The sequence below is a fragment of the Gavialis gangeticus genome, unplaced genomic scaffold, assembly GCF_001723915.1.
Source record: "Gavialis gangeticus isolate Ggan-Ray unplaced genomic scaffold, GavGan_comp1, whole genome shotgun sequence".
Classification (NCBI taxonomy): Eukaryota; Metazoa; Chordata; order Crocodylia; family Gavialidae; genus Gavialis; species Gavialis gangeticus.
This window is the reverse complement of record NW_017729000.1, coordinates 3,982,625-3,996,074: the sequence shown is the minus strand read 5'-3', so window position 1 is coordinate 3,996,074 and position 13,450 is coordinate 3,982,625. Positions and strand designations below refer to the sequence as shown.

Genomic DNA, 13,450 nt, shown 5'->3' with positions numbered 1-13,450 from the left:
CTTTGCTACCCCCCAAGCCCTCCCGCATCCTCACCACTGCGCCGGCCCCGCCACGTCTCCGCCGCCCCCCCGGAGGCCCCGCACCACCGAGACGGCGGCGCAGACGGGCCCGCCCCCTGCCCCGGAAGTGCTCGCGCACCCGGAAGTATCGGCGTTTCCGGGCGGCAGAGGCAGGAGGGCGGGCGGTGGCGGCCGGATAAGGTCTGTTCCCTTCCCTTCCACACCCCAATTCCCACCGTCTGTCCCCAGATCTCTCTTGCTCCCTCGGGCGGTGTCGACCCTGCTGTCCGCGCGCGACGTGAGCGCGCGGGGGCTGGGTGTGATGTCAGCGCGTGACGTCGCCCCCAGTCACAGCTTCCTGTGCGGGGGGAGGGCGAGGGCGGTTTTGGGATGACCCAGGAGTCCAGTTAAAAAAAAAAGCAAACCCGCTTTTCGGTTAAAAAACAACCCTAAATCCACATTTTTTCCCGTGATTTAAATGAAACAGCAGCAAGATTTAAGTGAAACGCCACTAACACGCTTATTTATAGATATATCTATATAGATAGCTGGGGATATGGATATAGAGGTGTTTCATTTTAACCCCAAATCACCTTTTTTCTGCAATTTAAGTGAAACACCACTAACACAGAGATATATAGAGATAGGTAGATAGCAGTGTTTCATTTTAACCCCAAATCCACGTTTTGCCATGATTTAAGTGAAGCACCACTAACACATGCATATCCATAGATATATCTATATAGATAGCTAGATATATGGATATAGAGGTGTTTCATTTTAACCCCAAATTGCCATTTTTCTGCAATTTAAGTGAAATACACCACTAACACAGAGATATAGATAGATAGCAGTGTTTCATTTTAACCCCAAATCCACATTTTTCCATGATTAAAATGAAACGCCACTATACCTCTCTCTCTCTCCGTCTGTGCATTAGTGTTGTTTCATTTAAATCACGGGAAAAAAGGGATTTGGGTCGGGGGTTTTTTAACCGAAAGTTGGGAATTTTTTTAAATCGGGAGAAACCAGGACCCCTGGTGATGAGCTGCTTGCGGAATGGAGGGTGGTTTGGTCTGGGATGACCCTGGCTCTGGCAGGGGTCGGACTAGATGCAACAGCCAATGGCCCCAGGGTTCACGGGGTCGGCGTCGTGATGCTGTGGCCCAGGGGTGCTCTGCCACGAGTCTTTGTTCCTCCCGCATGGCCGTGCCATGGTTGCAACACCATGCCGCAGCACAAGGGCGTTCATAGCCGTAGGGAAGAGGTTTGCGTGCATCTCTGGTAAGGTTGGAAAAAAAAACAAGCACTGCCAAACCTTACTTTGGATCGTGGCATTTTGCTCCCCTGGCATGGGAGCTGGGACAGGAGATGAACAAGAGGAAAACCCCCTCAATAACATTTCCCACAGGGGGAAACCCCTAATGGTGAAATCCTGACGCTTGGTTCCACAATTCATTTATGGGACAAAATCCTGGTCATCCTAATAAGCCCCATTGTAAAGAGAAGGGCTCCGCATGGGTGCAGGCATCTGCCCATGTGGCTTGACTTTCATTCCTCATTCAGCCCTATTCAGGTCTGTTTGATGCATAAGAGGAATATGGGCCTTACAGCCACAAAACAACAGTTACCCCCCCTGGGTATTGGGTATGCAGAGGCTGAATTTGTGGGACAAATAAAGGATAAAACAGGGACGGGAGTGAAGGGGGGACACCAAGCAGAGTGCACCAGACAGTGTCCACTGGCCCTCAGAAAAGTCCCTGTTTGGGAAACCTTACACACATGCTTAATATTAGGTCTGTATTTATATAGGCCTTTAGGACTCGGGGTTCAAAGTCAGTGGATCTCCCAGTCAAGTCTGCAGGCCTGATACTTTGAACATTTTAGGCACATGCTTCTCTTCACTTACAGGACTAGTCCTGTTGATTTCGATAGCACTGCTTGCAGAATTTAGCACCTGTAGGTGCTTGGGAGAGATCGGATTTTGGTTTACATGCGGTCTCCTTTGAAAATCATGTGCTGTGTTTATTTGTTGTATAATAACAAGTGGCGTATGCTAAACATTAAAGAAGCTTTGTTTGTTACAGACGTATTCTAACAAATCCCAATTGAACTCAAGGGCCACTTGTACAGGAATAGATAATTTTCTAGTAATGGCCAAATAGGATTATGGGTTACATGAAGGGAAAATAAATTTTGCTTAAAGTGTAGATGATTGTGGTCTGTTCTTAAAGGTCAGAAAATCCAGGGTTACAGTATGATGGTCCCACTGCTTGTTGTTATGGAATTGGATTGCCTCTTGATCACACCAAAATACATCTTCTAGGCTGTTTGTCAGAGTCAGCAATTCAAAGGCTGTCTACAGCTTTTTGGTTCTGTTTTATCTCAGTATATAAAATGATGCTTCCAGTGAACACAGGCCCATAAAACTTGCTGCCCCACCAGCCCCAAATTTGCAATGGTTTTTGCATACACATCATTTTAAATACTCTTGAGTTGTTCTCCCTGAGACTAATCATAGTGTTTAAAGTTAAATGCATCTAAGCTGTGTAGGATAAGAGCCAAACATGACTCAAACACATATGCTTCATGGGTTTTTATCCCTTTGCAGCTATTTGTCATTACAGATACTAGTTCAATGAAGGTTAAATATGAGCTCAACTTCAGGGTCAGTCGTGAAGTATAATCTGTTAGTATTCTGGACAATTTCTCTTACTTAGGTTTAATGTTTTTGAAAAATATGTGATGTTTGCACTTTCCATGTTTTATCCTTTTTTGGATTTGTTATCTGCTTCAGCAGCTGTTTTGCATAAATGTGATGGTTGGGTAATATGGATTTAGCAAATCATTATCTTTTCTAGCACTTGACAATGAAAGATCATTGTCTGCTTAACAATAATGGCTTTTCCAAAAGGGAAATGTGACAAACAATTTATAATAAATCAGACCTTGAAGAGTTTAATAGTAAAATTCAATGACCCATCACCACCAATGTTTTATACATTATGCAAACTCGGTACAAACATAGTGGAGAGCATATGCAATTATTGAAGATAATTATCTCACTCTTATGAGGGAAAATGGTTCTGGGTATTTGATGTGTTAAAATAATTGACTGAGGTTTCTAATGCGGTTTCAGGAAGAGAGTCAAGGAAACTTGAAAATCTAATAACTTAAATATAATAATTGAAAATGGAAAGAGTGGCACAGGGAAACCACAGGAGATATTGGAATTATCTCCACTAACTCTAAAACACTATTAGTGTGATTTTTATATTGAGGCATTGCAAACTATTCTTTTGTGTCTGATTCAATAATGAGAATAAGAGCTTGTCTTCACTTCCTAGTTAACTTGAGTTATAATCCCAGCAGTGCTATTAATTCAAGTCCTGATGGCGCAGAAAAACCCTGGATGATACTGGTTCTTTCGGCTGCTCTGGGACTGGACCTAGCTGGAAAGTTGGAGTTGGTACAGCTCAACAGCGACTAACACAACCCCTCCGGGCAGCTCAAGCAGTACTTTCAGTGTCGCTGTTTTCACTCAGTTTTAGCTAACTTGAGACGGGGTAATTGGAGCTTGGGTCACTTGAGTACATTCTGCAATGATGTCATCTCCCAGATCTGTAATATGCATGTATTATATATATTATAAAAAGTAAGTAAATGTCACAATAAGTTGATGATCTTAGGCTCTTCCAGGCACAGCAAGTCCCCAACTTCACTTCAGTTGTGGTTCTTAAAGATGCAAAAAGAACAAGATGCCTAAATTTCAAGGCTTTAAATTTCCAAAGACATGTATGGACCTTCCCTAAAGGAGAAGTGGGGAGGTGCAGAAAAAGAAGCAACAGTCTCAAGTTGCCGCAAGGGAAGTTTAGGTTGGATTTTAGCAAAAATACTAGGAGGGTTATAAAGCACTGAAACAAGTTACCCAGAGAGGTGGTGGACTCTCCATCCTTGGAGGTTTTTAAGACCCGGCTCAACAAATCCTTGTCTGGGATGATGTAGTTGGGGCTGGTCCTGCTTTGAGAAGGGGGCTGGACTAGATGTGACCTCCTGAGGTCCCTTCCCACGTTCATTTTCTATAATTCTATTAATGTGCATATCTGCTGGCTATAGTAAACCTGGTATTAGTTAAAGTTACATAGAACAGCAAAACCCAGAATAATCGCTCAACAGATTGTAGTCTGCACTTTCATGGCCAAGAATGAGCTTGGTTTTGGAACTACATTTAGGAATAGCAGCTCAGAAACCAGCCTATAAAATTGAAACGTGTGATTTCCTGGTCATATAAATTACATTCCACTGAAACAAGAGTATTGGACGAGGCTTTTTCAAACCAATCTAGGCCAGAGGTGGTCAGGCCATGGCAGATCATGGAGGGGATAGGCAGCACCATACTGGGCAGGGGCAGAGTGCTACTTGGAGAGGGTACAAAGCTAATTTGTGATACACCTGCCAGAAAGTTGCTTCCCTTGATTGTATTCACTCTTTCCCATTCTTTATTTCTGTGCATATTGCATTTAAATTGCAAGTTTTGAAACCATTTAGATTAATTATATGAACTTCCTTCCTTTTCTGTGTCCTTGTGACAAGGTATTTAGCAGAATTTGCAGATTTAATTAGAATCTGACAGGCCACGCCATGAGTGCTTCTGCCGTGGTCTCAAACTTGTGACTTCTTGGGCTGTCAGCCGTGTACCTTAGCACCCGTGCCTGTGTCACCCCAGCCCCCAGCTTGTGAGCAAGGCAGATAAAGTCATAAATCCTAATTCATTTTTTAATTGCTCTGCTGCAGAGAACCAACCTTAACATCCTGGAAAAATAAAAGAAAGAAATTGTCCCGTTGAAAACCACGTGATTGAATTTTGCTTAAATTTACCAAAAATGTTCCCTATTGCTTCACTTTCGTCTGAATTATCAAACAGTCATATTTGTTCAAGCAACGAGAACATTACGTCTCCACAGAAAGAAGCAGTATTGAAATGGTCTTATGCATGTTTAAATTTTCATTTCTTTAACAGTGATTAGATCATATTATAGACTAATAATTTTTAAAATGAAAGTCGTTTACCGGTTATGTGAGAACAAGAAATGAATCTCACACTTGTGAAATCCTAACATGATTTATTAATATGTAATCTATTTATATGCAGCTTTAAAAAGCCAAATGTTTTTATATTAATTTACTGGTAAACTGAGATATAGCAAGTTTCAGTCCCAAATGTGTTTTCTCGGAAGGCTTATCAACCACTAAAGAGCAAGTTTTTTAATGGAAGAGCTAATGTTTATTTTATCATAAAAGCTAAAGGGGCTATACATTATAAGGTGTTTCAAAGGCATTAATAAGGCACATAAGCAGTGGAAGTAGGACAACAGTGAGGGAACTAAAGTTGTAAGGGGAGTAATTTCGGAGGAAGAAGAAAAGCTGGATGAAGTGACTCCCGGCAAACAGGTTCAGAGAGATATTCCGCCATGGGTCAAGGAGATGAGAAAAAGCCCAGAAAGGGAGCAAGAAAGCAGGCACATATGAAAGGGGAGGCGCGGAAGATGGACCCAAATTATTATATGGCCTGGTAGATGCAGACAAGACAAATGGCAAATACGCCTCTGCACCATGTAAGTAGCCTGGCTTATTTCCATTGGGATTTTAGGACTTCAAGTGGAAGGAGTTAATTGAACCAAAATCAGCCTCACACACAAAGGTGGAGATGGTTCATCAGCAAAGGGCCACTGCCTGGCCAACGGTGGGTTGAAAATACTTGCTGGTTTTGACTTCTGCAGTCGCTGTGGCTGAGGCCGTGTGCTGCAGCAGAAGGGGAGCTCGCTACCACTGCTTTTTTTTTGCAGAACTGCTTTTCCAGTGATATCCTTTGTGGAGTGCAGTCAACTCGGAAGCCCTTTTCCTTGTCTTCTGTCCCATGGGAAGCAACTTCTCCTTGGCCATGTGGTGCTAATTGAGTTCTTCCATAGCTGCTGACCTCATCCTAAATGGAAAAAACAGAAGTGAAGCAGGCAGAAGAAAGCATGGGGAGGGAAGACTGACTCAGCGCCATTAGCTGATCATAACAAAGAATCAGCATGGTTGCTTAATGGACAGAAATTAGAGATCCCGATTGTTGTAGAGCCAAACCGCCTTTAATAAAATAATTCCTAGTCTGTACTGTGTATTGTAAGTTAATTTCCTTTTTCCCAAACATGCTTAATTCATGTATCCTGCAGGGAGAATTTTAAACCAATTATAATTATAGTAAAAATCCTGTAGTAAAAATAGTTCAATTACAGTGCAACCCAAGGTGCACCGTTACCTAGTAATGCAAAGCCGAAGAGAAAAACATCTCATGCAAGCTGCGTTCCATACAAAAAAAAGGGAAGGAATGAATCACCCCTTCCTTTGTGCTGCTCTAGTTGTGAAATACAAACCTATTAGCATTCATTTTTGGTAGAAGAACAGATCGTAAAGTTTGATGCCAGATACTCAACAGGTTATGTAGGATATTCGTTAAGAAAACAGGTATTTTAATTTGATGGGGAAGGGTTTTGTAAATGTTTTTTTCATTGCTGTCAAACAGTCTGGAAGAAACCATGAGTCTAGGAACACTAAACAGGGCAGAACATTTCTCAAGTCAAGCTTCAAGAAGATTACGTACAAATCATCAGTCTCACCTTGGGTTGTGAAAACCAGTGTGTTTTGATACTCAATTGAAAAAAGATTCCTTGCAGACAAGAAACATCAAAATGTGTGGTCTATCCTAATGCCATAAAAGAGCCTTGATTTTAAAATGTGTGGGTGTTATCCCTAGGCAAAGCACCCATTGATAACACTAGGGCACAGTTTGGTACTTCATGTTTTTCAAGCACTTTGGAAAATGAAAAACAAGATGCAACTGCTGAGTAATAGTGGCACAAAGTACAATATTATCCACAGCAAATCAAGTAGATGCAAGCAGGGGTGGATGCTGCCGGTCTACCACCTCTCTCCCTGCCCCCACCCCATGCCAGTGCCACCCCCCTTGTACCCTGTATCCCCATCCTCAAAATCCAGGATTCACTCCTGGATGAATGTTAACAGTTCTACAAAATACACTGCAGTTACCTCTAGATGCAGAAGAAGGGGCTAAGTGCTGATACCTTTCGGAAATTGGAACATAAAAGCTCTTTGAGGTGTATCTTTTTTAATTGAAAAATATGATTTGATCTTTCCTTTTCCCTCTTCTGTGAAGACAGTTTTACTTAGTCTGCTATATGCACCAACCACATTCTGACCACACTGATAATTGTGCATGTCTGACATGCCGAGCCTTGGCATTTTCCTTGCAGTTGTTCCTGAGATGTGTTATTTTGAATGGGGGAGAAAGTGTACCTCTGAAGTAACTTGAAACCCCGATCATGCTAATACTGTCTTACCCTCGTTTCTCTGGTGTGAGCAAGCCCAGCTCTGACTCCAAACGTCGTAGCAGACGGATGAAATTAGTTTAGTCGGAAATCCTATTTACTGGAAATGAGATTTGAAAATCATGTAAGCTTGATATTAACAAACCTAATTCTTGTTTCAGCTGGATTTCCCTTTTCCACCGTTAATGTTGACGGTACTGCCAGCACACTTGGATCCAAGAGGTTCTCTGTCAGTGAACGTTGCAAATCCTGCTCTCAGTTTCGGCTTAATGCAGACAGCTTGATATTATACTTTCTGCTTCCCGCTCCAAATTATATGAAAAAGAAAAAAATTGGCTCTAGTCTTCCATGAAGCTCAGTTGTTACCTGTTAGTTTTAATTACTAGCATTGGTCTGCCTGCTGGATTTGCACTGAAAAATGTAACTTTTAACGGGACGACTGTACCTGAGTCTCTCAATGTGTCACTTCATCCGGTCTTGCAAGCTTTGGGAAATTCTCCGGCACATCATGATATCATAGCAAAGGAGGGGACCAGTGCATTAATTGAATGTAATCTCAACATCAGCCAGTATGAATTTATTCTTTGGTACAATTCTAAAGGACATCTTCTCAAGCAAAATGATGAAGGTAAGCTCTCCTCTTCCCTCCTGTACTGAAACGGCTTTCAGGCTCGCACATTATCTGGATCTCAGCTGTTTGATGCTCTCTGGGAGGTGTTAGCCACATTTCACAGATCGGGCATTGCAGCCCAGGGAGGCAGGGTCCCGGATCAAGTGCACAGCAGCAGCACCCAGCTCCATGTGTTAAAGTCACAAACCCAAATTAGACAATTAACTTCCCTCTTCAGTAAACGAAGCAGAGTTGGGTGCCTCAGAGGAAGGGCAGATGTAGTGAAGCAGGACATTTGGCCTGGGAGAGCCAGGTTTAAGCATGGGACAATATTTCCTGACTTGTTTTGAATCTGGGGAGCATCCTTCATTAGGCAGCAACAGGCATGAAATTAGGTGAACTTACAACTCGGAGCTACTCGACAGTATTGTCTTTGAGCAGTACATATTAATTTGGGGGGGATTCATAGCTTATGTGCAGCCAACATAATCTATAGAAGCCATCTGGGAATGAATTGAAAGCAGAGTAATGAGGGGAATCAGTTACAAAAACAAATCTGTTTTCTTCCTAAATTACAAACAGGCAAGAAACAGCCTGTGAAACCCGCCTTTTGTTGTTTTCTTTTTAAAAGAGCTTGGTAACTCGATAAAGAAGGCTCCATTAAAGCAAAGAAGTGGGAACAGAGAGACTCCCGGGTCTGAGGCCAGCTGAGTCTCTTACCGGCTGCCTGACCTTTTCCCATGGGTCACTTGACTTTTGTCTCAGTTAACTCATATGGAAAATTAGACTTTATAATGATAGAGGACAGCAATTAAACAGAGCGCTGCACGGCAGGGAGAATGTGCTAAACCAATATTAGCGACCGTTTTGCAAAGAATTTGTAATTTATAGGCACATCAGCACAGCATAATGCACCACAACACAGATTGGGACGTTCATTTTCATCTTGGGGGAGAGAAGGAGGTAGACTTGTGGCTTTCCAGATAAGCAAGCAATCAAATGAAATCTCCACCACAGGAACAGTCGTTGGGGGATCTTTGGACTGTGCTCTGTGTTCCAACGTGTATCCAGATAAAGTAAGACGTGCTGGTTGCATTTTTCTGAATGATCATTTCATTGCTTTCTTTTGTTTCTTTCCTATCTGTAGGTGGGCGTTGGTTGATCACCGATAATGTCCTTAACTTCACGCGAGTGACCTTTGATGACCGTGGGCGGTACACGTGTGCAGCCACCAACCATAATGACACCACTTACTACACAGTCACTCTGAGGGTTATCTTCACCTCGGGGGACATGAGCATCTACTACATGATTGTATGCCTGGTTGCCTTTGCTATCACCCTCGTTTTAAACATAACTCGCCTGTGTATGATGAGCAGCCACCTCCGCAAGACAGAGAAGGCCATCAATGAGTTCTTCCGGACTGAAGGGGCTGAGAAGCTTCAGAAGGCTTTTGAGATTGCCAAACGCATCCCGATTATCACGTCAGCCAAAACGCTAGAGTTGGCCAAAGTCACCCAGTTTAAGACCATGGAATTTGCACGCTACATTGAAGAGCTGGCCAGGAGTGTGCCCCTTCCACCACTCATCCTGAACTGCAGGGCATTCATGGAGGAGATCTTCGAGGCAGTGCGTGTGGATGAGCCTGACGAAGTGGGAGAAGAAATCAAACAGACCCAAGCCCTTAATACACAAGATGCAATCTGCCCTGTTGACCTGGAGATCAAGCGCAGTAATTCACCGGCGGGGGATTCTGATGACGGCTCCATGAGCGAACAAGGCCAAGAAATAGCAGTCCAGGTGTCGATTCACTTGCAGTCAGAAGTGCAAAGCATTGACACTGCTTCCCATGATAGTGGCCATTTTGCACCTTCTGAGGAAGATGCCTGTTGAATCCAGCTCTGTTGGGTGATGAAAGCTTCCTCATTTCTGCGTGACATCAAGAGAAAGAACTGAAAACAAGAGAGACCAGAATCTGCACAAGGAATAATGAGTTTTTCCCCAGGTTATGAGGTGCCAAAACTATTACCAAAACACTTGGTATTTTCCTTATCCAGTGTTTCTTACTGTTTTAAAGGCTGTCTACACAAGGCTGTTTGAAATGCACCCTAGCACTGGTTTTCTACTGCTCTGGAAATATTTCAGACAGAGAGCAAGGTTTTCTGGTAGCCTCAGTCACTGGATAAGGACTGACCAAGCTAAGCAACATGCCTGCAGTAAGATCTTCTCCTTTGTGAACTCTCTTTTCATACATGCAAAGAAATGTGAATGTCTTGATTCAAGTGCGCCCACACCGTTGTCTTGAGTCAAGTAGCTCACTCTTCTTGAGTGGCCTCTTGATGTGTGCTGTCCATCAAAACTGAGGCGAGCTTCAGGAAACCTGTTTCATGTAGCACGCTTCATTGTGGCAAAATGTACTGTACTTAGAAGAAGGCGTAGTACAGACTTAGCAGCTGGATTGAATTAACAGTCATCGTTTCATAGCAGTTTATGGAATAACCTAGCCCCCCATTTTCCACAATTCTGCTGAAAACCTCCACAAACTGTTGTAGCGTGTGGAAGATGAAATGTTGGTTTTGACATAACTGCTCTTTTAAACCTGGTGCTGGGTGCAGAAGCGCCTTTGGGTCCATTTTACGGAGTGGGACAGTAAGACAGCACCGCTGTTTATTGTCTGTCCTCTGACTGTATTGACTTGACTCCTTGTACAAAATCCAAAGTATTATGGTGTATTGGATGTTTGCTAGCAAGGGATGAGACGAGGGTTAGTTATGTAATGAACTAAACCTGAAACAAAATCTCCAGATCAGATGTCTCAGGCAGTTGTTTTGAAACAATGTGAGTAAGAAAAGAGGAGGGGGGAAATGAGAGCCAGGTTCTTAGTTTGGGCAGGATTTGCAGAACGCAGTGGCACTGGGAGGACAGAAAGGGCCTAGCTCCATCTTCAATGCATCAGCCCTTTAGGTCCTCTCATGCCAAAATGGCATGGACTCTGAGAGACCAGGCATCCTGTCTGCCTGCTGGGTCCTCTCTAGTCCCAGGAGTCTTCTCAGTGCTGCTGATCTAGCCTTTAGGAACCAGGACACAGGGAAGATCCCAACCCCTACTTTCACTCTTTGGTGCTGATTTTTTCCCCCCTTTTAGCATTTACAAGTTGTATCACTAAGTAGCATTTTATCTCCAGCTGAGATGTAGTATATGTAAGGCTTGTAAGCACTCCACAAATTAATTTCTTACAACTCCTGGAAGCATATTGCCATATAATTTTTAACAACTTGGCAACAGGAGCAACATTTAATTTCCCACAACTCTTTTTGCTTCCTATTATTGAGCCATCACTTGAACTAGTGGTTTCTGGAGGGAACGTTCAGGATTCTTAAGAGGATTTAATGTTACATTTACAGGAGTGGAGGTGGATGACAAACAAGCAAAGTAGTGCTATTTTGCAAGGCAGGGTGTTGTGCGGTAATACATCCCGGTAATACATGGTGTGAATAAATCACATTCATCAGACAGTATTCAGGAATGAGATGCTGAAGTATCCATTTCCATTTTAGAATTATTTTCATGGAAACTTTTAAGCTTAACGCAAGTGACAATAGGTTTTAACAGAGTATCTTTACAGAGAGGACTGTTTTTATTAGAAACATAGCAGTTTCCTTGCTGAATCAGGCCAGTACATTTCACAACAAGCATTTACAGTATAAGCTGCCCTAAGTAATAGTTTCTTCATAATTCCCATAGCCAGAGATCAAGTTATGTCCCAGAGCCCAAGATTTTGGAGTTTTTTTCTAATTTCTTTTTTATGTTTTGCGATAGTCACTTTTACAGCTTTGCATATTCTTCGGGTAAACGGCCAGTCTCTTTGTATATCCATTTAAGCTGCTGGCCTCAGTGGTGTCCTGTAGAATTCGTTGCCACTGGATAACGATGTGCTGAATTTGGACAAGAATCACCGTGCATCAGTTCAAAGACGTTTCACCGAGGGGGTTGATAATCTGGTGTTGCCTCGTGTGTACAAGCACCCATACGAATGCATGCCTGTCTTTCAGTGAAGCTGGCTAGATCCCTCTCCCAAACTGTCATATTACATATGGTGATATCATCCATGACATTTTGTCCTCACATTATGCATGCAATTTGGAAATGGTACCATAAAACGAAGTCTCCTTCTAAATGCTTCCAAACCAGCAAATATGAAGACATGATTGACGCATCTCATCAAAAAAGCAGCAGCTTGCACGCAACACCATGACACCGGAGCTGTCTCTGAGGAGTGAGAGAACAGCTCCCAAGTTCCTTCAATCTGTTCTTGCTTCTAGCTCAGAGAGCTCTGAAGTTCTTACAAAACCAAACCGGGGGTGCACCTACCTGCCTGTCCACGTGTGTGTCCTCTGGTAAGGATGTAGAAAAGAGATTGGCCAAGTGTAACAGGTCCTCAGAAGGCAGACACAATGTCACGTACTTGATGGTAGAAATCAGGATTTCCTTAACTCATATGGCCAGTGCGCCATGGTAATCCTATTTTGCAGGATTTCCAATAAATAAGTATTTCTGAAATATGGGGCTTTATTATGCTCCTGTTAAATTTAATCATATATTGTCTAAGAGTATATTGAATATATTTAACAGATCCCTGTGGTGGGAGTGGGGGTGATGATGTGTTGGCACATGTAATTTCCACCTTAACACAGAGGTTTCCAAGAGGTTGACCCATTTCCACTAAATGAATTAGGAGTGCACACAACTGCCTGAATTTGGTTAATACATCTGCGAATTATTCAGAAAGAGTTTTTTCCCATTGCCAGTGTTTGTTTCTTGTCTTATAAAATACTTTTTTTTGTGGCTTAAACGTGTGTTCGACAATCACAGAGCTGTCGCGTTGTTTTGTCCTAACCTCTGTTTCTTTTATAGATGGTGTAAAACTTGCTTGTTAGCCAAGGTCGTGCCTAAAATTATAACTGTGTGGTTCTTTGTATTCTGTAGAACGTGATGTGTCCATTTTGTGTAACAGTGCAAGATTTCATACTTTCATAAAATGAACTGGTAGATTTTGAAAATAAATTTACAAAAAAGTTTGCTATTTAAGTTCTCTTGTATCCGTTAAAGGGTAGTGAGAAGCTGTCTTCATTTCATGTCAGCAAAGTTGTTAAGCACAGTTAAAAAAAGGTTGCTGTCGTGTCCTTATATCTGAGAGGAAGTTCATGCCATAATATCTTTGGCCTTTCATTTCTTAACTTCTTCCAAAACCAGCTGTGACAATTCGTACCAGTTGCAGAAACAAATAACTGCAAAATAATTGGGTTCAGTAAGGTCCTCGTTTCAGTGCTTCACCAATTATGATCTCCTCTTCTTCAAATATCTATTACAGTGATTCTGGTCAATATTCAAACGTATTTGTATTTTGGAGGACGGGCTTTTCTTTCTGTAAAAACCCACTCATGGTTCA

At 42.5% G+C, this 13,450-nt stretch overlaps 1 protein-coding gene across 1 annotated transcript; it reads left to right on the top strand.

The window, feature by feature from the left end:
- Nucleotides 1-106: 106 nt before the first annotated feature.
- On the top strand, nt 107-13,077 carry MFAP3 (microfibrillar associated protein 3). The gene is made up of 3 exons (XM_019506100.1): nt 107-201; nt 7,553-8,019; nt 9,149-13,077. Exons 2-3 carry the CDS (start codon nt 7,740-7,742, stop codon nt 9,892-9,894), a joined length of 1,026 nt encoding a protein of 341 aa, XP_019361645.1. The 5' UTR covers nt 107-201; nt 7,553-7,739; the 3' UTR covers nt 9,895-13,077.
- Nucleotides 13,078-13,450: the final 373 nt, after the last annotated feature.